At 34.9% G+C, this 24,378-nt stretch overlaps 1 protein-coding gene across 1 annotated transcript in view; it reads left to right on the forward strand.

Annotated features, from left to right (window-relative positions):
* Diaph3 (diaphanous-related formin 3) overlaps window positions 1–24,378 on the forward strand; it is a 453,636-nt gene that overhangs the window by 282,051 nt on the left and 147,207 nt on the right. The window contains 2 exon segments of the mRNA XM_005374208.2: window positions 7,165–7,289; window positions 14,784–14,948. Of these exon segments, the coding sequence (XP_005374265.1) occupies window positions 7,165–7,289; window positions 14,784–14,948 (290 nt within the window).

A 24,378-nucleotide genomic window follows, 5' to 3' on the forward strand; every position in this document is an offset into this window, starting at 1 on the left:
TGGTGGATTTAGAACATAAACCACAGAAAAAAGCCAGTGTGTGTTATTTCAGATGGCCAGCCCTGGAATGCTGGGACAAGATACTTTCCATTTTAGATTGATATTGGAGAGAAGCACATTCTAGGAAGAGAGAAGGTGAGGCCTCAAGTTGTGAAAGTGAAATTAGTGCTGGCAGAGAAAAAGGAAACATGAGATGTAAGGTTCTGAAGGTAACAGATATTATAGGACACTATGGGCCGTTGTAAAAATTTTGTCATTATTCTGGCGTGAGGAGCCATGGGAAGGTTGTGTTCAGAAGAGTGCCATCCAACTTACATATTCAGAGATTTCCTTGAGCTGCTCTGTTGAGTTAAAAACTGTAGAAAACCATTGGCAGATTCCTTGAAATCACTTGGCTGCTGTTAAAATGGCCAAATGAACTGCTGTGTTGTTGGCTTAGACTAGGGGAAGGCAGCTAGGTTGGTTAAAAAAAAAAAGTACTTAGGAAATGAATGTATTTTGAAGTTAGGATGAACAAGATTTATTTTGTGTTCAGGTGTGTGGGATATGAGGGTAAGAGAAGTAATCAATCATTTCCTCAGATGCAGGGGCATATTCAAGGAGAAAGACAAATTCAAGTTGAAAATGTAAGTTTAGGTGACTGTTAAACATCAAGGAAAGATCTAGGCAGGGGAAAAAAATGTAACTTTTCAAATACAGATGTATATTCCAGGAGTTGTGAGGCTGACATGGTGTCCCATGTCACCCATGGAAATTAATATCATCTGAATGGCAATTACTGTATACTTAATATGTATCTTAGAATGCATTACAAATTAGTAGCATTGGTCTGTCCTGCACATGCACACAAAATTTTCAGTGGGAACATTTTGACTATTGTTACAAACATCTCTTTTATGTACTTTTTATTTACCATAATCTTGAATATCTTGTTTGTCTAAAGAAATTCTAAATTCCTATAGATAAACATGATTTCCTTTTAGATAGACTTCTGTCGTAGTTCTTGTCTAAAAAGTTGTCTTTCCTTTCTATTCTCTTCATAGCTATAGAGGACAAGGCTGCTTCCTTCTCTCCGTGGTGGGTGAAATGTTGCAAGAGATCTGACTGGAGGTCTTTTGTCGGGTTGTGCTCTCATTTGCCCTTTCCCTTTACTTTTTGCAGGTCCCATAGCAAATATGGGCAGTTCCTCTGCAATATGATGTGAAACATCACAGATAATCCCCTCGCTGCATATAACACAGCAAATTAATTAGGTCCTGCAAACAGTGTTTTGTAGTCAACAGTGGGAAGAAAGAAAACTTGAGTGAAGAAGGTGTAGCTACCTGGGGAGGTGACCAGGATTCTTAGCAGTGCTTCTTTCAATTGACTTTTTCCCGTTATGAATCAAGTTGCAATTTAGTCTTAGGCTGGAGGCTTTAGTCTTAGGCTTTGTTTTTTTATGGTCTTGTTTTAGTTTTGCATGTTTTTTTTTTTTTTTTTTGTCATAGTGCTGCAGTAGTCATGATTTTATAATGATATTCTAGTAGTTTTTTGTAGACCTACTTGATATTCAGCATTTTAAAAAATCTTGCTGTGCTTTGTTTTTCTGCATTTTGTACACCTGATTTTACTATTTTAACATTAATTCAAAAAATACTATACCTTTAATATTGCAGTTTTCTAGGAAAAATTATTTTCTCAGGAGTCCAGAATTAAATAATGTCCCACATAAAACAATTGTTTCTGTTAGTGTTGGAAGGTTAATTTAGCCTGAATGTTTAAATTGGTGGCAATAAATCATTTTTAAGCTTTCTTTAAAGAAATTAAGTTCTTTGTATTGTATCATGATATATAAGAATTTCTTTGTAAACTCCTTATAAAATAATGGTCACCAGCAGGTATTCACAGATTATTTTTTAATTACAATGATTACTTAAATGTATATGACTTTTACTCTTCCTTTTTTTAATTTGAAATTCTAGCATTCTAAATATTAGAGGCCATGTTATTTAGAAAACGTATTCATGATTGTTTGAAAGTTAAATATTTATAGTTGTGGTTTTAACTTTTATTCTAAAGCTCCTTTAACACCATTAGCATATAATTATCATAGTAACAAAACACTACAAGAAAAGTCTGAGTCTTAGATTTCATTGCCCTAGATCTTTAATCCGTTATTTTCTCATTTCATTCTTGATGCTTTCATCCTGAGAAGTTAAAGTTATATCCAAAATCCATTACTATAACAAACACTTGAGTATCTGTCATTTGTCATAAAACTAAAGGTAGAGAAATGAATAGAATATGGTATCATTCCTTAAGGAAGGGCAGCCATTTGGGAGCAAAAGACACATAAAAAGGTCAAGTGAATGTAATAGTAGCAGAGATAGAGATCATTATAGTTGTGGTGGGTAGAAAGGGCATTTCACCAGGGTCTTGATGGGGTTCTGACTCTTGTTATGTATAAAGTATGAATAGGAGTAAGCCACGATGGTTTGAGCAATGCAGACAGCTGCACGTTATTTCCAGGCACAGGTTCAAGAGGAGGTGAGTTGTGTGTAGGAGAACTGTAAAGTGTATGTTGTTTGGAGAGGAATTTGCATCAGAACATGGAGTAGAGCCAGCCAAGTTGGTCGGGGCCTTGTTCAGGAGCTCAGGTGGCTCTGTAGCCATCTTACTGGCGTGCTTTAAAGGAGAGTGACTTAATTTACTGTTTTTCTGGAAAACCCAATATACTGTGAGGACAAGGCACTGGGGAAAGAGAATAAGTGATCAGAAATGAAATAAAATTTCCCACTGACTCGAATAATGACCCAGTGAGGGAAGAATGAAGTATTGTTCATCAAGTCAAGTGAGCTTCATGTCATTGTTTGGATCTCAGGGTTATAAGAGAGGGAAGCATTGGGAAGAGCAAGTTACTGGTACAGGATAATTTGGGGTCCTGCCAAGTGAGCTGTGGAAGTTATGCATGGTCTGCTTGAAGGGAGAGGCATATGTCTGAGATGATTGAGATGTCTCAGGTGACTGAATATTATCTGAGTAAAATGGAAAAGTTAGAATTGCCTTAAAGTAGTTTACTCAACTCCGTTTGATGACAGTCCTGTTTTCTTACTTTTCTCCTTCTAAACCATGGACAGAGCTACAGTTAATTTCCTGAACAAAAATGATGTGACCAAGATGAACAAAAAGTTCACCCACATGTCACACATAGATGCACTTATAAATTAACACTTCTTTGAGAATGTGCAATCTAAAACTCCTTGATCTAGGTAGAATTCCAGTACCAAAAGAAAAAAATAGTCACTTTGCATCAAAGAACTTGAGACATGAAATGTGTGGCTAAAGTTATATTTGAAGATATATTGAAGGAATTGTTTATGGAAATAATAATTACTCAAAAAGAAACCACCAAGGATATTCATTCTTTTTTTATTTTCTTTTTCTTTCTTTCTTTTTCTTTCTTTCTTTCTTTCTTTCTTTCTTTCTTTCTTTCTTTCTTTCCTTTCTTTCCTTTCTTCTTTCTTTGTTTCTCTTTCTTTTTTTTCTATTTTTTATTTTAAAGAGAGTAGTAAAAATAGAACAACAGCAATATATCAATATCACAGACATAAACAAGACAAAGCAAGAACATTAAAAAATGATACAGTGTTGTAGAATAAAATGATAGGAATTAACAGTGGTTGTTATATTACATATTGTTATCTTCAACTATGTTGCTCAGATTACCAGATGTAAGAATGGAAGACTGTTCAAACCATTAAAGAGAATCAAAAAATAATTATTAGGTGAAATATTAGAGATAATACAGACTTTCACTAGACAAGATGGTAGGAATTCACCAATAGTTGTTCTATTGCATGTTGTCATCAAATCTACTAAGGATATTCTTAAAACCCTCTTTAGCTTTTCCCTTCAGATGGCCTTTATTAGCCTAGAATTCACATACTCCTTTCTTTCCTCGAAGTATGCTTTGGGCCTTATTTAAAAACCCACACTGTGAGGTTGGTTAATTATATTTAAATCTACTTAAGTATAATGCAAAAGTAATGTAATAAGAGACTGCTCATGAAGCAGAAGAAATGCCTCAGTGGGATTTCCATCTGTACAGTAGCCACAAGAACCAAATTATTCTAATGATAGCTTCCTTACTCCTGATGATGGTGATCTTAAACGTTTGAATATGCCCCAAACATTCCTAACATTTTGGTTTTGAAAACAAACTCTTATTAGTCTGACTTTCACAATGTACTGTGCTTGCTTCGGTGATGGTGGTGGTGATGGTGGTGGTGTCGGTGGTGGTGTCAACTTCATTTTCCCTGTGATTCGTGTATAACTAATGTTGATATTTGAATTTATCGTCTTACTTAATTCTAAGAAAAACATAATACATTTTTCTCAATTTTTTTTTATCCTATGTTATAGGAGTTTGTGTTTTACGATATATCTGTGAGGTAAAGATAGGAGGTAGGATTCTTTCTTATTTCATGGATGTGGGAAACTGAGCCCAGGAGAAGTTGCTCAGATCATAAAGAAAGTAGCGGTCTCTGCAGGTACCGAACATAAGACAAGAGAGTTAGAACCATCAGGGCTGTAGAGTTAAACTGTGAATGGGAATGATTTAATTACTGATACCTAGTAATGAAGCTTTAGTAAAGGCTGAAAGAGTGTTAAGGAGCACAGGAATGAGCTGGACAGGTGGTGTGCCTGGAGACAGCGAAGAAACTGCGCCATCCCTTCCACCCCATTCTTTGTGCTATACGTCTCTTCCCTTTGGCTGTGTGCAGATTGTGCCCTTTATAATGAAACTATAATCACAAGGGTAGGACTTTCCTGAGAGCTGCGAGTCACATGTAGTGAATTACAAAACTTGAGGGTGCAGGGCTGTGGAAATCCTCCAATTTATAGCCAGTTATTTAGAAATATTGATGGTGTCTCGGACTTGTATCTGGTATTAGAAATGAGGGCATTTTGGTGGGGCTGAGGCTTTACGTGTATAGACTGTAACACCAACGCTAAGTAATTCATGTCAGAATTAAGTTAAAGTGTAGAAAATGCAACCGGTGTTGGAGCATTAGTTGGTGTGAAACAGTGCATTAGGGATCACACACACAAAAGCAATCCATGTTCCCGACTGACACTTGCCTTGTCGTTTTTGTCATGACAGTCCCTTAGGCTTGTGTTTGCCAGTTCCCCGTATGTCCCTAATTTGATAGCAGAATAAGACAATATTAAGTCTGTGGTTATTTTCCATGATGGGACACTGCTTCAAATGTGCATTTCTTTTTTTGAAAAAAAAAGTAGGATTTCTATATCTGTCTGTGCATTCATCCATCCAGAATGCTCAGATAATCTTTCCACTAGGTTTAGTCATCTGTGGATTACTCATTTACACGAGGCTAGAATGGAGGGAAAATCAATTTCATAAAGCCACTGTATTTTTTTTTTTTTTTCATTTGAATGATGATACTGATAGGGAGGTAGAGCTGTGAAAAATATAGCGGTAATATTTGTAATTTATTTCTAGATAGCAGACTGGTTAGAAATAAGGTGTGGAATGAAACTGGCTAACTGCAATTCTGGCTTTGCCACTGCTAGTTGTTTGGCCTTTTTACTACCCAGTTTCAGCTTCACCTTAAACTGGACGCAGCAGTAGTACTTATTTCGTGGTGCCTTTGTGAGGATTAAATGAGATAATTAATGGAAAATGTTTGAGACAATACTTGACATACCTAAGCACTAAGCAAAGTTAGCTGCTGCTATTGCTGTTATTTTAAATGTCACTTTTTATTTTAAAAAGAAGAGAAAAAACACAAAGACAAAAACAAAACAACAGAAAACAATGAAAATTACACAGAATTTCAAAATAAGGTGATAGGAAATTAACAATAGTTGTTATAATACCTATTGTTATCTTCAAAGCAGTTGATCAGATCACCAGACATATGCATGCAAGATTGATCAAACAATTAAGCAGTAACTGTTCCTTTCAACAAACCAGTGAAAATCAGTGGTACCTTTACCCCAGCTATCTTGTGTAATTGCCACTACTATAGCAATAATTACTACTACTGTTTTAGTACTTGTGTTCTAACTCTTTAACTTAATCCATAGTCCAAAGTAAATGTACAGCTTATAAATGTTTCTGAGCACAAATTTACCTAATACAAAATTTTTGTATGTTTTTGAACTATTATTTAAGCAAAAGTTTCAGAGTTTTCAGAAAGTATAAAACCAACTCACCTACCAGTAAGATTTCTTGAGAATTGATAAAGGAAATGCTAATGAGACATTAGAGGAGAGATCAAATAGACTAGGAGAGCAAAAGGAATCTTTTCTGTAATACACACTTTGAAATAAGCAAAATAATCATCTGGAAATGAGAAGAGTAAAGGAAACACCATAGGTTTAACCATCTAGAAGTCTAAGTTGTGGATAACTGACCAGCAAACATAAAAATGGAAAACTGTAACAGGGAAAGGTATGTTGCCACTCTGAGAAATGTTCAGCAGATATAATAGTATCCTAAATGCTAACCTAATGGAAACTCTTCATAGAATCCATTATTTAAGTTATTGTATCTGTGTCTCTGTTCAGTTGGTGCTTGGTGTTCAACTCAGGGCTTCCCTCAGCTACACTCCTAGCCTCTGTCTCTGTGTTTAAAAATCACAGAAAAGATTGATAGCAGAAGTAATGATACTGATAAGATAATATAACTTCAGACTGGCTTCCTTAAAGAAGCCAAAAGGTTAAAATATCATCACTTTTCAGGTACAAACAACTGTTATCTATCTCTCTCTGAAGAGTTCCTTGATTGCTAATTTATTAACTAAACAAATATGTTAATGTGTGTCTTTGCATCTATCTTAATTGACTGATCATTTCATGGCATTAATAGTGGTCAAGAATTCTGACTTGAAATGAAGGTTATTTCTTTAAAGTAGTTTGTTTATATGGGCATTTCTTAAATTTTGTCTTATATTTTAAAGCATTTATTTTTGAATTTCCTTTATAACTAGATTTCAAATCAAAAAGTTATAAAACAAACTTAGTAAAATTCAACTTTTTTAGTAACGAATTTCATTATATCATCCTGAGGCTTTTCACAAATGCTTTGTTTCCAGGTTGTTTTACCTTTTATATATTATAATTTTGTCCTTTCAAGGCATTTAATATACTCTCTTTTAGTCTCTGTAGAAACGCTGGAAAAGAATTTGAAGCAGATGGGAAGGCAGCTTCAACAGCTTGAGAAGGATTTGGAAACCTTTCCCCCTCCTGAGGACTTGCATGACAAGTTTGTGACAAAGATGTCCATATCCTTTTGATATCTAAATAGCTTAAGTAGCTAGTTAGCTGGATTTATAATTCATTTATTATTCTAAGTGTATTTGCATAGCCAGAGATCATTCTGTACTGCGAAATCATACGAGCTGTAACCTTTGCCTTCTAGCACAGAGATTAAAGTGTTATTTATTTCTACTGATTTCTATTCTTTTTTCTTTTTATCTACTTAGATAATAGTATGTTCTCCCATCTTTTTGCCTTCCATATGGCTATTTCCTTCGATATTCATGACAAAGGATACTGAAACTCAGTTTGAGGAAGTTTGAGCATAAAGTCATGATGGGAATTAGATACTTTTGGAATATTTCAGGAAACAAATTCAGAGTTTATAAATTTACAATGTGTCTAGCCCATTTTAAGGGTTCGTATATATTAGAAATTAACTCATGCACCACCAAAATCAAAATTGAGACTACCACAATCACTACTCTTCTTTGTATTTTTGAACCCCAAATAAAACTGACAAATACATATATAAATTAGTAGTACGAGACTTGTGTCCTATCTGATTTAAAGGTTTCTTTATATCTGGTTACCTTTTTATTATTTACTTTGCAAGTTAATTGCTAATAAAGTAATAAACTCTTTTTAATATCCTGAAATTAATGTTGAATTGCTTTGCAAACCATTGTATGAATATAGAGATTGGTATCTTTTGTTTTGCAATGAAGTATTATTACAATGCATTATTAAAATCCCATACGGACGTCTGAATTGTATACAAAATGATAACCCATTTCTAAAATGAGCCTTTATAAATAGTAACTCCTAATTTTCTACACTGAGGTACTTGAAATAAAATGACTGCTTTTCCTTTATCTGCATCTTCTCCCTTGAAATGTAGTGAATCATAGAATTATTATTGGGTTTGTCATAGATGTGCTTTCGTCTTAATTATGAATGAGTTCAGTTTCAGCTCCCTTCCCTGTCTCCATCGGGAAGTATAAAAATGCTCTCTAGCAACAGTCAGCTCAGGCTAATGTGTTCATTTTCTTTTGTATCTTTTCTGCCCACCCAGGTCCTTATTAGGAAGGGTGCCTTTATGACTATACCAAGTAAGTTTTGTTTTCTTTTTTCCTTCTTAAACTAAAAAAGTATATTTATCCATCAAAAATATATTTTGCACTACATGCTCACTTAATAAAGTATGTTTCTTACAGAAAAATATTGCACAGTTACTTCAGTTTCCTGATTCTCAGCCTTTTCCCTCATTCTATCGTTAAAATGTCCATCTGTGATAGTTTATCATTAAGAGTTATTAACGTAAGTACTTGGTATTATTTCCTACTGATCGAAGACATTTTAGGAAAGACTTTTGCCTACATGCAGCTTTTGATATTACACTCTGAGTGCGGTAATTATGAAGCTTAGGTTTGTCTAACTAACATGAATTCTGAGGTTGGAGCAAAGGTTGCAGAATCCTGCTCCGCGGACAATCTCAGGACATACCTGTGCTTGCATTCATAGGACATGAGAAGCTGGAGATGTCAGCTTCTTGAAAGGTATGCGACTCATAAAAAGCAGCCAGCAGGAAGTCAGACACAGGAAGGATGATGCTTTGTTGGAAACAGTTTTTCATTCTGAGTACAATTACACTCCATGGACAAGAAAGCTACTATATCCTGTCGCTAAATATCACAACCTAGAAGCCTCTAATGAACTGATTAGCATTCATGTATCTCTTGGAAGTCAGATATATGAACAGTTGGTGCACTTTGCTATTGACAAAGCTTATAATCATAAATATTCTTCGCTGAGATTAGATTGCACTCGTTTGCTTTTCATCTTAGACATACTAGTTTTGAAGTAATTAAATTCATTCATTGTAAGACTTTGTTTACTTTAATTAGGACTGACAACAAGTCAGATTTTGAATATTAAATGCATTTCTGCAGATCTTATTAAAATGGCAAATTGTGAACCTCTTAGATCTCAGAAAATGGAAGAGTTTGGAAGCTAAAATGCAGTGAATAAAAGTATATTAACTGAAGCTTGTTATTAGCACTCAAATGTTGTTTATGTTTTATATTTAACCGGTTATTGGCTGAAAAACATATCAAATACTTAGCTCATTAGCCCCTTCTCAAAGAATATCTGTATTATTTAGCTAAAGATGCATCTTTACAAGTACATATTTAGAACCACGATTTAGTGAACTGTCAAATAATCTGTTGATTTAAGTTATAAACGCATAATTTTGTTATAATGAAATTTCACTAATAGCACTCAACTGTAGTATATTATGTTTTTATTCTTCCAGTGCATGCTTACTCCTTACATATACTTCTTCATATAAAATTATGAATTTAGCACAACATTTAAAAGGCACACACAGCTATTTCATATATCATTGACTTTTTCATAATAATAATTATTTTCCAGTTGCTAAGCCTGGTTAGAACTGTAATTAGGGTTGAATAGTTCCACAGTAAATATTTACTTGAAAAATGTGTAGCATATATTCAAAGTTGGATCACCATTATTGTCATATGTAAACAATTATGTGTGTGGCAATATACTTATAAATTCTTATCAGTGTGAAAATTAAGAAAAAGCCAGGGTAAAAAAAAAAAAAAAAAAGCCAGGGTTTATGATGCATTTTCCGTTCCTTTCTTTTGACTTCTAAATTCCGCAGTTTTTCATATTTTAAGGAAAATAAAAACATGCCCTGAAATTCTCCTTGCACAAGCACTTTTTGCCCTCTCTTGAATCTTTCAGAAAAAAAATTTGCTAGACATTTATGTATTTTTATATTTGTCATAACTTACGTGACACATTACTTGACTCTCTTGTTATATTTTGTAAATTTCTGCATTGAAATCCTATTTTATTTTCACATGTTCTTTTTGTTATTCTACTATATAGCAGTGTTTTAGGCACATAAGAGAATAAATGCTAAAACCATCCCAGTAAATTTGTGGAATGACTCATGTCTGTATTCTATGCTATACAAACTATAACACTTTGCAGGTAAAAGAATTTAAAACATTTTCTTCAATTGAACTGTGGCTTGGAACTGTGGAGCCTATTTGTGGCTTGGAAGTAAAGTAGAAAACTGGAGGAGGTGAGATGTAAACCTTGTAATGCATGGCCCAGTTGCAAGAGTGGAAAGTTGGGAACTGTTTTATTGTAATAGATTTTTCTTATCTTGAGCTAATTTTGTGTTTCGCATCCCTTTTCTTTATGCTTCTTGTTTCTTTTCTTCTTGCTCCATTCTTAATACACTTTTAAGATTTGGGTTAAATAGCTTCTTGTCCTTTCTGAATCCTCAGTAGACAATGACCTTTCACTTTCTGAAGTCCTGTTACACTCACAAGAAAGTGCTATAGAACTGAGTGTGCTCTGTTCTCCTCACACCTCCGCTGTAGTGGTCTTACGCTTTTAGTGATGGTTTCCCTGACTACTCAGTCCGTGTTACCTTTACCATACTCTACATAAGATCAATAACTTAAAGTCACATTCATTGACTTATTTACTTATTTACTAGAATGAGAATGTAGAATTATTTACTAGAATTCCCATTGTAGGATGTGTGTCTCATGACCATAGGGGCTTTATCTTTTTAACTAGTATTTTCCAGTGTCCAGAAGAATATTTAGAATACAGTGAATACTTACCGAATGGGTAACTGCATCTGATGTCTTAAGAAGCTCTGTCAAAGTTACTAAACATATAGCACTGACTGAAGCTTGTCTTCAGAAGGTGTATTGATGGAAGTAATAAATACCTTTGATGGCAGAAGCACAATAATGAAGATATGAGTTAAGAATATGGTATACGTGGAACCCATTTGTGGTAGGTAGTTTTGGCATTAGTGCTGTCCTATTGGTGAACCAGGAGAAGAGCACCAAATCCAAGTCATGCTCCTTAGTTGGCCACAGCTGAAGATGTGTGGTTCAATGCATGTGAACACAGATCTGGTGGTCATACATCTTCCCAATGGGAAAATGACAGTGAAGTGGGAACCAGTGAGAATTTCTCCTTACTTTTGATACAGGTAAAGAGAGAGAAAATAGATTCCTCAAAACCATCATGTAATTGGAATATCTATATCTATCTATATCTATATATTTTGTAAAATATATAATTATATATCTATACTTATATATATAAATACATAAGTATACATTTTGTAATGAATTTTATCAAATGCTTACTTTGTCTAGGACCTCACTTTTTTTCTGAAGCTTATAGAAATAGAACTTGATGCTGTAAAAATCATAATTAAAAACTAACTACTACTGACTTTAGCACTTGGCACCAGGACAGCTATGTTGTTTTCTCGTTTAGTTGATGATGAGTCTTTATCTGGATGTTTCCCCATCCCTTGGTGAGAGATTTGCCCATCAATACCAACATAGTATGCCTCCTCCATGTACCCAGTTATTCCACCCTATCAAGAAGTCATTTTAGAGTCTGAAGGATTAATTTGGCTATTTCCAAAATTGTTTCAGTTTAATCACAATTTTGCCATTCTTCTGGGTAATTCCAGTTATTCAAAGCTCCACTTCATTTCCTTTGGAAGCAAATTGTTTTATTCATAATAATGATAACAAAATTACCTTAAAAGCTCTCCAGCTGTTAGAACAAAGTCATGTCATTTCCATGCTTCTGGCTCTTGGTCATCTTTTCCATCACATCTTTTAATAGAATTGTACTATTTTTATAAAAATGCACAGACCTATTTCTTATGTTTCATTTTTTATGGTTCTTAATGTATTTTTTGAAGTCATTGCTTTATTTTAACCTGTTTGCCAACTGGCTCTTTGAGAATATGTATGTTCCAGGTGTGAAAATAAAATTACTACATTTGTAAAGTGCCTGTTATTTAAAGTCAAAGCCTTAAAAGCACTGATAGGGGCAGAGTGGTGATACTTACCAATAGTGTTTATAACCTGTTGTCCAGGATAAACAGTTTTCAGAGACTCAGTCAGCTGGTCAGATAATTGGACGTATTTGTGTCCATACACGTACATACGTACAGTTTTATGAATAAAAGTTCTGTTGCTTTTCATCAGACCACTTTTGAAGATACTTGTTATCTCCCCACCAGAATTTAAGAGTAGTAGTACTAGGGTGAAATAAGTAAGTGGCACCAATGTCGTTGCAGATGACTAAATTTATACAATTGATGAGATACAGAATGAACAGATAATAAGAGATAATGTCGTTTGTCAGAAATTATAGCAAGAGCAAAGCCCCACCAAAGAATTAAAATCAGAAAGGCAAACTCACTGGAGGAGAAATGTGCCTGAAGACTTTCCAGATAAATACAAGGGTCACAAGGGTGTGATTTCAAATGCTGTGATTTCAAAGGAACAGATAGTTACATCTGTGAAGGTAAGATGAAGATATCATGAAAGAGGAAGAATTGAGGAAATCCTTGATTGATTGATTCGGACCATTAAAGGCAAAAATACATTACTTTCTTAGATAGGAGTGAAGAAAATACACAAATAAACCATCTAGATATATGTTCTTTTGGTATGTTATAGATTATGGTATAAATAATTTTATGCAAAGGTTTATTGGTTAAGTAAACCTATATACAAATCTTTGCTGATTTGGGGAATGATTACTTGTGCACAATTATTTTACATTGCAAATAAATAACTAAATATTCTATTAAATGGTAGCTTCTGAATGCATTTCAGATGTGATCTTCATTTATACAAGTTCACTTACAATAGTTCATGAATATTAATATCATATATGGCAACCTGTCTGGTTTGTTCCTATTATAATTTCTTGTGATTTTTCTGATTTGACTCATTATTCAAAATGTTATGTTACTCATCCGAGAGTTACAAAATGTGATATCATATGTAAATGCATCAGATACTGGCACTATTAAGATCTATATTCTAGAAAGTGTAGAGAGGCATTTTGCTGTTCTGATGAATATAAACTGAGTCACACAAAAACTATACATTTTTGTAAGAATCATTAAACTCTGGCTTTCGAGTCAGTTCCTTCTATTACATTTTCCTACCAAAATGCTACCTGTCCTACAAAGAAGATCTCAGTTGAAAAGAAATAGGGATGCAAGGAATCAGGACACCCTGTGGACCAGCAGTAGACATATGAACAGGTGAGTGATTGGTGATACACCGGGATGCCTTAGTGCCTGTGAGAGATTAGGCTGTAATTATGAGAATTTTTTTGTGTGTCCTGAATTCACGTGGAACCTGGTACCTACTATTTCATTTTTCCATTGATTCTTTTGTTTTCTTTCTCAAAAAGAATGGTCTGCCTCAGTTTCTTTATATTGTCCTTACCTGAGAAAAGGTCTAGCCAGGGGAACCACATCTTTCTTGAAATTGTAGAAAATTTTTCTTGTTAGATATAAACATCCCAGTTTTGTTTCCTTCTCTTAGCCTAATCTCATTTATTTGTTTCAGATTTCTTTCTTTAAATGTCTGTTTACATGTTTGTCTTTATTAAAGATAAGATGGTTTTTGTAAATTACCTCTGTATGTTCCATCTCCTTATATGTAGTAATTTAAAGGAGCCGTAAATAATTACAACTGCTGCTCTACAAATCATCATTTGAGAATATGGTGAGATTTTACATCTGACTGCATCCATACTTTGTTACAGGAAATTCTATGGTGTTTTTAGATAATTTTTTTCTACGGCTAGTGACTGTCACAGTCATATTAAATTACTCAATTTGCATGTGCTTTGAACTTAGTTGTCATAAACGAAATGACATTTCTTCTGTGTCTGCCTGTTTGTGTAAGCATAACATCTAATGATGTCATGCATGGGAGGAACTATGTATAAGTTCTCCAGGACTTTAATCATTATTTTGCATACATAGATAGCATAGGAAGCTTTAAATTCATTTATTAGAAGAGTACTGCTTTTACAACTCTGAATGAAACTTAAAATGAGTCAATTGGTAGTAATATCAAGTATTTATATTTATATCTACATGCAAAGTCATTTTCTAAGCAACTTGCTAGTATTGTAACTATCACAACAGTACTGATATTATTCCTATTTTACAGATGAGAAAGTCAAGACAAAGAGGTGAAAATCTTGTCCACAGTTACACTGCAACCAAGTATAGGAACTGTAAATTGACCTCATGTGCAGTTTAACTGTAGTACTCAATGTATGTATTGTTGATATCAATACTATTCTAATTACTCTGTGTCTGCATGTTATAGATTATTGTATGGCAAATTAGAAGAGACTTTTTCTTGAACTCAGTTACAACAGAGAAGTATTACATGTGGAAATAGTTAAATTTTCTGATAATTTTGCCATAGTTAAAAACTGAATAGAAAAATTTTTTGCTTGCTGTATGTATTTTATTGAAAGAATGATTAACAGCTAATTTTGAAATTTTAGAGATCTGGTAATGGTAAATAAAAATTAGACTAAAGTATTAGAGTTACAGATTTTTTTCGTAAAGCATTACTTTGTAAATTTCGAAATACCTTAACTTGATATACAGCTTTGTTAAGAGTGCAAAAGGACAATATGAGAAACTTTCAAAGTTACTTGGAAACATGGAGAAATTGTACCAGAACGTAATGGAATATTACGCCGTTGATGTGAAGAAGGTGTCTGTAGAAGACTTTTTTACTGACTTGAATAACTTCAGAGCTACATTCATGGTATGATAAACATTTTAATTTACTTTTTAAAAAGTTTTTTATCTATACTGTCATTTTTTTTTATTTCATTATTTCATTCCATTCTTGTCTCTGTAGTAAAACTCTACCTTTTCTGATGTTGAAAGTTACCTTTAAAAGTCTCAGATTTTAAGTCTATTGAAAATCGTGTGGTTGTTCTCCTTTTGGCCTTTGCAACATTAAGATGTAATCAAAAATTTTGATTGAAGAACTGACAAATTCTGAAGTTTTTCATAAAGACTCCCTCTGGGCTGATTACAGAGCACTTTTGTAGTAAGTTTTTGGTTATGAAATTTGTTTCTTTATACTTAGATCGATGTGTATTTTTGTGGTATAATTTTACCAAATTCCATGCAGCTCTTATGAAGCTTTTTTTCCTTTTCGTTTCTTAATGCATTGTACAATAAGCTACCTGCGATTTTTCTTTTGAATAGATTTTATATTCCTACGGTTTCCTTTAGATACTTTAATAGGGAGGTCAGGTCTTTGATGTGGAATCCTTTCATTTAGGCATTAAAAAGATCTTTTGAAAAGTATTAGCTGATTAGATGAGGGGAAAAAAACCCACACACATATTAAATTGAGAAGGCATTGTTGCCTCCCTAGGGAAACTGGTGATACATTTCCACATGGAAAAAAATTGTTATTCTTAATAAGTGGGTAAGTAATTTCTGTATTTTAGCAAATGTTCATGAGGATTAAAAAGTTTTGAGGTCTAAAGAAAAGGAAGATTAAATTTAAGAGCTGATTCTTTTTAATCTCAGGAAAACTTCGCCATTGACTTTGGTGGACTTGGTTATGATCACTTAGTAATGAATAGCCTTTGAATAAAAACCTACAATTTTAAAGTACTCTGCTATATAAACACATTTACTCATAGATCTATTTCACTTTCTCCAGAAAGTCAGTGTTTCTTTATGTTGTTTTTTCACTGTCAGATAGAAATTTGTATATTTAAGGTGTAGCTTTACATGTCATGTTCTATAAAACGTTCAAGGTCAGAGAGCTAGGTTTGAATTCCATACTAGTCATTTGGCGATAAACACTTATTTAGCCTTTCTGAGCCTCACTATATCAGTATCCGTATTTTTTTAAACAGTATTTCCTTCCCTATAAGAGGGTGTAAATATTGTGAGTTACTGTATTAAAATGTTTATCATAGCTTCTGACACACCGTAGTTGCTCTATAAATTACTATATAGTAAAGCGTTAGTTCAGCAGGGGTAGAGTGCTCAATAATTTCATATTCCTGGCCCTAACTGCCTCCGGTGGGAGCACCTCTAGCCCTGCTTGATGAGGGTATCTCTCTATACCTAAGACCTTGGGTCAGTCTAGCTTGATCATGCTCACAGTAAGTTTTATGATGACCATCTATTTTTCAACATGTGCCCTGGGCTCCTCTATGTCATTTCAGCCTTTTGGGGGACTGGGGGCCGGGTAGCTCGGGATCAGCTATGCAGCCAAGCCTTCAAAGATCCCTGTCACCAGGACTCAAGTGAGCTTCCTGCGTTGGCAGTGCTGTACTTCCCTCGTGTGCGAGGTCTGCTGTTATTCCTGTGGTAATGACACACCGTGGGGCTCTGCTGGGAGAAGACAGCTGCCACTTTGCCCCTGGTTTATCCTGGCCTGTGCCCTGTGCAGTTTTTCCTTTATTGATTTTAATCAGTGTTGTGTCACTGTAGTGAATCATAACGGTGAGTATAATGGCTTTTCTGAGTTCTGTGAGTCCTCCCAGCTACTCATCAAACTGAACATGGGTTGGAGGCCCCGAACACAGTTACAAAGTGTGAAACGGATATATGGAGTGGTAACAGCCTTCACATACTAAGTATTTCATATAAACTAAGAATTCTTCTAAGTGCCTTACCTTTATCATCTCAGTCAAGCAGAGTATTTCCTTCCTCATAAGAGCATGCAGATGTTTGGGGTAGTGTGCTACAGGGCTTCACTGTTACCATGAAGATGAAGAGGCTGAGGCACAGAGATAGAGCATATCTAGCTTCGTGTCGTACTGCTGTAAAGTGATGGAGCCAGAATTTGATCCCTTTATTTTTTACCAGCGCCTGCACTTTTTAAATGCTATGTCATGCTGCCTCCACTATTCTGGAGTTAATGCTCCATTTTACAAATAAGAGCACTGACTATTAGAGAGTTAACCAACGAGATCAAAGCCATATTGTTTGCAGGTGATCCACTTGGAAATGGAATCCAGGTCTGATTCCATATTTTCCCCAAATTGAAAAGGATCACATAGCATTGGGGCATTCTGTGGGTAACTTGGCATTTCCGCTACCAGGCAGTAGGTGTAGGGAGGAAGTATCTGAAACAAAGGGGCAGAAGGGAGGAGGCAGAATGAATTCTCTGTTTTGCCCACTACACTTCTCATGTGTCCCAGAAATGGCTGGTATCACATGTCCTAGAAATGGCTGCTATCACATGTTCAAGGGCACACTTTGCTATGTTAAACTTGTTGGTGCCAAAATTTAAAACTTCTTAAAATAATGAGATATAAATTTCTTTAGAATAATAATAAGCAAAGCCAGCCTTGGTTGGTATACACCTATTGTTCCAGCTACTCAGGAGGCTGAGGCAGAGGGTCACCAAGTATAAACTAGCCAGGGCAACTGAGTGAGACCTCATCAAAATTTAAAGTAAATAAAAAGAGTTGGGTGTATAGCTCAGTGGTGGTGTGTCCTGGGCTTGATCCCAAGAAGCATTATAAAAGAAAAAAAAAGTGTAGAGAAGACCAGAGAAGTGGCTGTGTAAATGTGATTTTTGACATGATATTTTATTCTTTTTCTTTTTTAGGGGAGGGAAGTAATTATGATTATACTGTTTGGATTTTAGACAAAATATTATTCTTTAAAAGTCAAGCATATTAATGTTGGCAAAAGCTGTTGATAAATAATTGTCTTGTCAGTCTTGTAATTTCTTAGGAGGTTGCTCTTCCATATTATTAAACTTTATAAACCAAATTAACCTGAATGAGTCAATATAAAAACAGTAGATCTTTAGCTACAAATGTAGAATTTTCGTGCACTACATTTCATGTCCTGGGAATTCATGTTTAAAGAATAGGCAATTATATGTTTGTTTTTTTAAATATTGTTAAAATACCATTGTTACTGTATCCACTAGTATTTAGGGGGTGGTCTGGTCATGAATAAGCAAGTTTTACTACACAGCGAACCTCCATTTTGTATCACATAAAGAGCGTTGGACCATGTCCTGCACACTTACCACGTCATGGTGCCAGTTTTCCATGGAATGTTTTCTCTCAAATCTGAGCCACTGTCCATACTGTTTCCTGTACCTGAAGAAACCCTTCTGTACTTGCCTGGCTAAATTGCTGCACTCACACTTCTGATCTTTTCTCAAACTTAGCTTCCTCTGGTAGGATCTGTTTCTGCCTAATTTATAGCCAGTATGTATAATTCCAACCATGTGTGTGGTGTTATACCCACTCACTGAATATAGATTTTGCATATTTTATGTATATTACTATCCCCATTTTATAGATGAAAAAACTGAAGTACAGAGAGATTCTACCTTTCCTCACTATATACATAGCAAGGAACCGTGATGCTAACCTGGGCTGCCTGGCTCGAGTCTATACCAAATATGGCTGAACTGTGTTAAAGCTTATTAAATATATAAATTCCTAGAGCTGTGGCAAACCAGACTATTTTGAAACGTAACCCTTGACCCCAAAATAAAAAGTGTGCCATTTTCATTTGTGATAGTAATTTAGATCATAAATAATTTATCCAAAAATATGTATAATTTAGGATTGTCTCAGGACTTAAACTTTCTCAACTAAAGGCTGACTATCCAAAACCCTTTACTATACCTTTGAGTAACTCAATGTCTCATAAATGTTGGGAGGATCTCACAACTAATTTGTATAGATACAACTCTTCAGGGTTTTTCTCCCCCTCCGTGAGAGCCTCGTTACAATAGCTAAAAAGGGAACATCTGTTCCAGCCTGCTGCCTCAAGCCATGTAGACCAAAGGGGAAAATTTTCAAAATCTTGTAGCTTCTCTGAAGAACAGCTGTTCATTTTGACAGCAGTTTAACTCACCCCTCTTTTGCTTGAGAATCCTCAATGAGAATTAACTTTTGTTGTTGTTTTTTAAACAATCCTCTATAGGTAGTATGCTCTTTGAGAATGGTTTTGTTTAGAACTGCAGACCCAATTTCCCCAGAAACAAGGAGTAGGTTTGCATTGTAATTTCATTTTGCTTTATTTTTGTTAACATCATCAAGACAAAACCAAAAACAAGTGTCTCTAATTGGGTTCTTGCTTCTTCTATGCCCTGTGCTGAGCGCCTGCTCCCTCTCTCTTCCCACTGTCTTTGTGAGCTTCAGCACATTGCAGGAGACACACCTGCACCGCTGAGAAGCCCCATGCCCCTGCAGAGGTGCTTCCTAGTATGTGGGGCCTGCAGTTGAGTTGACAGAGCCAATGACAGCCAAAGCTTGTGCTTCTAACAGCTTCAAGTACGCTGCTGCTCGGAGAGTTTGCATGAAAATCCGCGGTTGTAATAGTTCCGGGTGTTTTGATGGAGAGTGTGAGCACGACATATTTTCTTATTCCTTGATACACATTGATAGAAGAACGCTCTCAGGGCTTGTTGTGGTTCCAAGCATCAAATGTTCTCTTTTAAAATTAGGGCACTGTTAACGGGAGGCCTGGTTGCCAGTGTGGAGCAAAAAGTGCAAGTCAACACCCTTCTGTAATAGATCTTGTTTCCCTGAAGGACTTTTGTGAAGCATAAATCTCACATTGAGGTCCCTAGGTTAGCACATCTCTCCTCATGCAGGAGCTGAGTAAATTGGTGACTTCCCGGGCATTAAGCTTTATACCAAGTGAAAATCGTGCCTTGAGTCACATAGTGGTGTGCAGTGGTAATCCTCATTCTACGTTTGTGGCTGGTTTTAGACTCATTCCATGCCCTTACTGATCAGTCCATTATGAATAGATGATGTCCTGCTTCTACAGGATGAATTGAATTCATTATAGAATTTTTGTTGGATCCTGATGGCAACCCCCTGTCCTCAATCGTATTCAACAGCTACAGCATGTTCATGTTTGTCCTTTGAGTTTAAACCCAATTTTTTATTTCTTAGTTACCATGGCCTGAAAGTATAATATATGTACCAGTCCCACTTCCCTTTCCTAGTAGAGGATTTTGTTCTGCTTTAACTCATATGACCTGAATTACATGACTCATTCTTTAACATTCATTATCCTGATGCTGCTGCTTTTTTTAATCATGGGAAGTTCTTTTCCTATTCTCTTTCATTAAGCAGAATTATTAGCACAGTACAATTTTTAACTCGTTAAGCAAATTTCATGTGAAGCCTTATTTGTTTTGCTTAACATTTCATGTTAGGGAAATACTTTCTAATGCTTTTACCTCTTTAAACTCCTTTGTCTTTTGTCCTTTTAGAGGTAACCTGTTTAAAAAGAAATTTTCAATCAATTTATACTTATTAAAAATGTGTCATGGGGCTGGGGATTTAGCTCAGCGGCAAAGCGCCTGCCTGGCAAGTGCAAGGTCATGAGTTCAGTTCCCGGTACCGGACAAAAACAAAACAAAACAAAACAAAACAAAACAAAACAAAAAAAATGTGTCATGTTCTGTTTTAGTTTAAACATGGAACTCTTATGTGGGCTCTGAGTTTACAATGTCAGATATTCCCATATGGAACACTGATTGACTTACATAGTATTTCATTTGTTCACATGAATATTTTATGTTGGGGTGCCACTATATATCCTTTTTTATTAATAGTTTCTAAGTCCCTGATATCTGGAAACCCAGGGCTGAGATTTACAAGTCACCAAAAAAGCAATCCTTCCCTTAAAAGAGATTACTACTTGTCTTGGTTACTTTTCTCTTGTTGCTGAGACAAAATACCCAATGCCCAAAATGAAGAAGGAAAGGTTTATTTAGCTTACAGTTTGTGGAGGTTTCAGTCCATACTTGGCTGGCTCCGAGGCAGAAGGTAGCAAAGCAACAAGAGCAAAGTGGGGAATGGCAGCTGAACAGCAAAGCAGCCAGAGCAAAAAGGGAGGAATGGTGGCCAGCAGCTTCTTTCCCTGCCTTACATTGTAAACAGGCTACCCCCACCTAAGGGGCCTGTAGCTCTCACATAATCTCCATGCCCTCCTCTTCCACGGGCTCAGGATGTATACCAGGTAAGCACCCTGGCTTCCTCCTGAGTCACTTAGCCAAACCTCTAGACTCCCCAAGTTGACACAATGTATCAACCATCACTACTACATACCCCAAAATTGGAGGACTATTTTATTTTTTTCTTCTTCTTTGTATATGGGAATGTATATTTATATGTCCTAGTTTGTAGTTATTGTCTACTCTATAAAATCGAGTTTATTCTTCATAAGCTGTACTTCCCACACATGTAACTCTCATCTGAACTATTTGTGGTAACAGTCAAGGAGGAAAATGATTTCTTCATATCTTAAATGCCTGATGAATTCTGTCTCTAGTGGGCCTCACCAGTTTTGTTCAGTGGTGTTGTTTTACTGTCTGTCCCTTTAGTGGGAAGATAGCAGCGTTGGGGGCACAACTTTAGCATCAGAACCTTGAGTTGAGTCCCTTCTCTGCAGATTATCGGTGGCATGATTGTAGCAAGTTCCTTAATCTCACTGAGTTCAGTTTCCAGGTAATAACAGAATGTCTTAGGGTTGTGTTTCTCAAAAATGGTACATTTCCAAAATCACATGGTTTAATGTACATACATCGTCACAGCAAGTTAGTTGTGTACAGTAATAGAGGTATAGTAAGTTTACTTCTCTCACCGAATTATAATAGGATCAGTATTTAAGTGGCTTCCTTTATTTTTATAATTCCATATAGACTATTGTGATCTGATTAAATGCCAAATTATTTTCATGTTTAGCTATGTCTTGATTATTTATAGAATTTTGTTACAAGTTATGTTTCATCCAGTGAAGAGTTTGTCATTCATGCTATCTATAGACTGTAAGTCAATTTTTGGTTTATATATTTGAAATATTTATAGTGAACAAATATAAGATCAGTTAAACTCAATCTTGCTGTGTTTGTTAATTCATTATTCTACTGAATATTCAGGTTAAAGTTGTGAATTATCAATAAAAATTAAATCGTCCAATGAGTATTTTTAATGTAAAATCTTTTTGCCCAGAAAAAGGTAGAAAACTTGTTTTGCCATATCATTTAAATTACACATATTTGTTTGTTAATTCTGAATGCCATTTATGCTAAAATATGCATCAAATACACAATAGCAAGAATGTCAAAGCTCTAATCATTCCCTCTGTGCTCCTTCAGTCCTGTGGAATGATGCATTTTATGTTGTCGGAGGAAAGAAAACCACGCGCAAGTCGTTCGGTGGCATGTTAAGCAAACTTCTGCAATTGTAAAAAAGTATCTTTTATCTATACTTATTTTGGTGGGATTAAAACTTGAAAATTATATTTGGAGTCAGTTCACGTAGGACTTATGTCTTCATTAGCCCTGTTGTTATTCTGAGATTGGGATTCAACCACAGAAGAAAATAGTCTAGCTGTAGGATTTATTTCTTACCATTTAGAATCTATTTAATAAATTTAGCCAGTTACAGGGGCTCAGTATTTTGAATTTGCAACTCTGAAAATGATTTTGATAGGTTCTCCTAATCATTTCTCTTTAGGCTTCTCACAGGAAATATATCTAGACTTAGTGACTTAATTTTCCTCTTTAGTGACAAGATTTCTTCTTACGCATTGCTCAGTGACGTAATGAGTTTGTCAAGTTCTGTATGATTAAATGAATAGTTTATATCTGCCCTTTACATTTTACATATTTGTTTACTGAATACTACAGCAAAAAAATAAAAGCTGGTTTCTTCTAACAGAATAATGAGAGCAACATACATATTAAAAAGATATATTAATCTATGTGATGGAAAAGGTGACACTAAATTTAGGATATCACAGACAGAAAGGAATAAAATGACATGTTCTTTGTACTTTGTACATCAGATACAAAGATCTACATTACACGCGTGCATGCACACACACACACACCCGGGGGTGGGGTTTGAAAGAGGGTAAACCTATAGGGCTGACTTTAATGTTGGGTTTTAAACATAACCACGTTCACGTGGGACATCATGGGGTTTTAGTTGAGGTTTTAATTGTCCTTAGTGAGGTAATTAGCCGTAGCTCACAGTGCTGCCCTATTACCAACCTACCTTTACTCACTACCTGCCTGTCATTTTGTACACATATGTGCCCTTTTCAGCCCTCTAATTGGGAAATAGATTATCTTTGTACTATATCACTTTTGAGCACAAGTTACATACAATGGGAATTTAAATTATATTTTGGAGCTTTATTATTAACATTTATTAGTTTCTTACAGATGTATAAGTTGGAGTATCTCATTTGCTTGATAATTTTATGAAGTATTTTAAGCAGTTGCAAAAAAACCTAGTAGCTCAGTTATAAAAAGTCAATGATGTCAGTAATGGGTTAATGAATAATATGTCTTCATCTGATCCTGACTTTAGAAAAAGAAAACAAATTGAAGTTGGAACAGTTTTGTAGTCAGCACCTGCACAACTTTTGGTACATTCTAGTTGCTTCTAAAAGGATAGGTTCCTATTTTGGTAAATGTAGCGGTCACATAAAATGCAATTAATGGCATCTTGTATTGAATTTAAGGTGATGAATTTGTTTCTGTTGGTCCTTACCATACTATATTCTCCTATTTGCTTTTTTTGTCTTTTTGAGACAGGGTCTCACTATGCAGTTCGTGCTGTCTTTGAGCTCATTTTGTAGCCTCAGCTGGTCTCAAACTCGCAACAATCCTCCTGCCTCAGCCTCCCAAGTGCTGTGATTACAAACTTGAGCCACCACACCTGGCCTATTCTCCTATTTTCACTAACAACAATTTCAGTTAGGTTTGATAATCCTAGAAAAGTTAATTTGATTAATTTCACTGTGATCTAGATTGCTTCCTAAGATATCTACTTTATTATAATTAGGGAATTTTAGGAATAAACTTAATTTCCACTAAGTATGTAGTTAAAGTTCATTTTATATACATTTGAGAAAAATTTTTATATTTAGTTGCAAAAGAAAATAATTTAGATGCAAAATGACAAGTAGATCATATACATTTTTGTCTTCTTAAAGGCTTCTGTGACTTGTTTTCATTTTTTTATATATTTAGAGAATTTCTTTATATTTATTTCCAAAAGAAAATCGATTTGATGGAAAACTGACATGTAGATCATATACTTTGTATTATTAAAGAATTCTGTGACTACTATTTATTTTTAAAATATTTTCTTTCCTGTTATAGGAATATGCACAAGAGCATAGAAATGTATTTTCAAGGTTTTTTTTTTTTT

The sequence above is a fragment of the Chinchilla lanigera genome, unplaced genomic scaffold, assembly GCF_000276665.1.
Source record: "Chinchilla lanigera isolate Chin_1 unplaced genomic scaffold, ChiLan1.0 scaffold00003, whole genome shotgun sequence".
Classification (NCBI taxonomy): domain Eukaryota; kingdom Metazoa; phylum Chordata; class Mammalia; order Rodentia; family Chinchillidae; genus Chinchilla; species Chinchilla lanigera.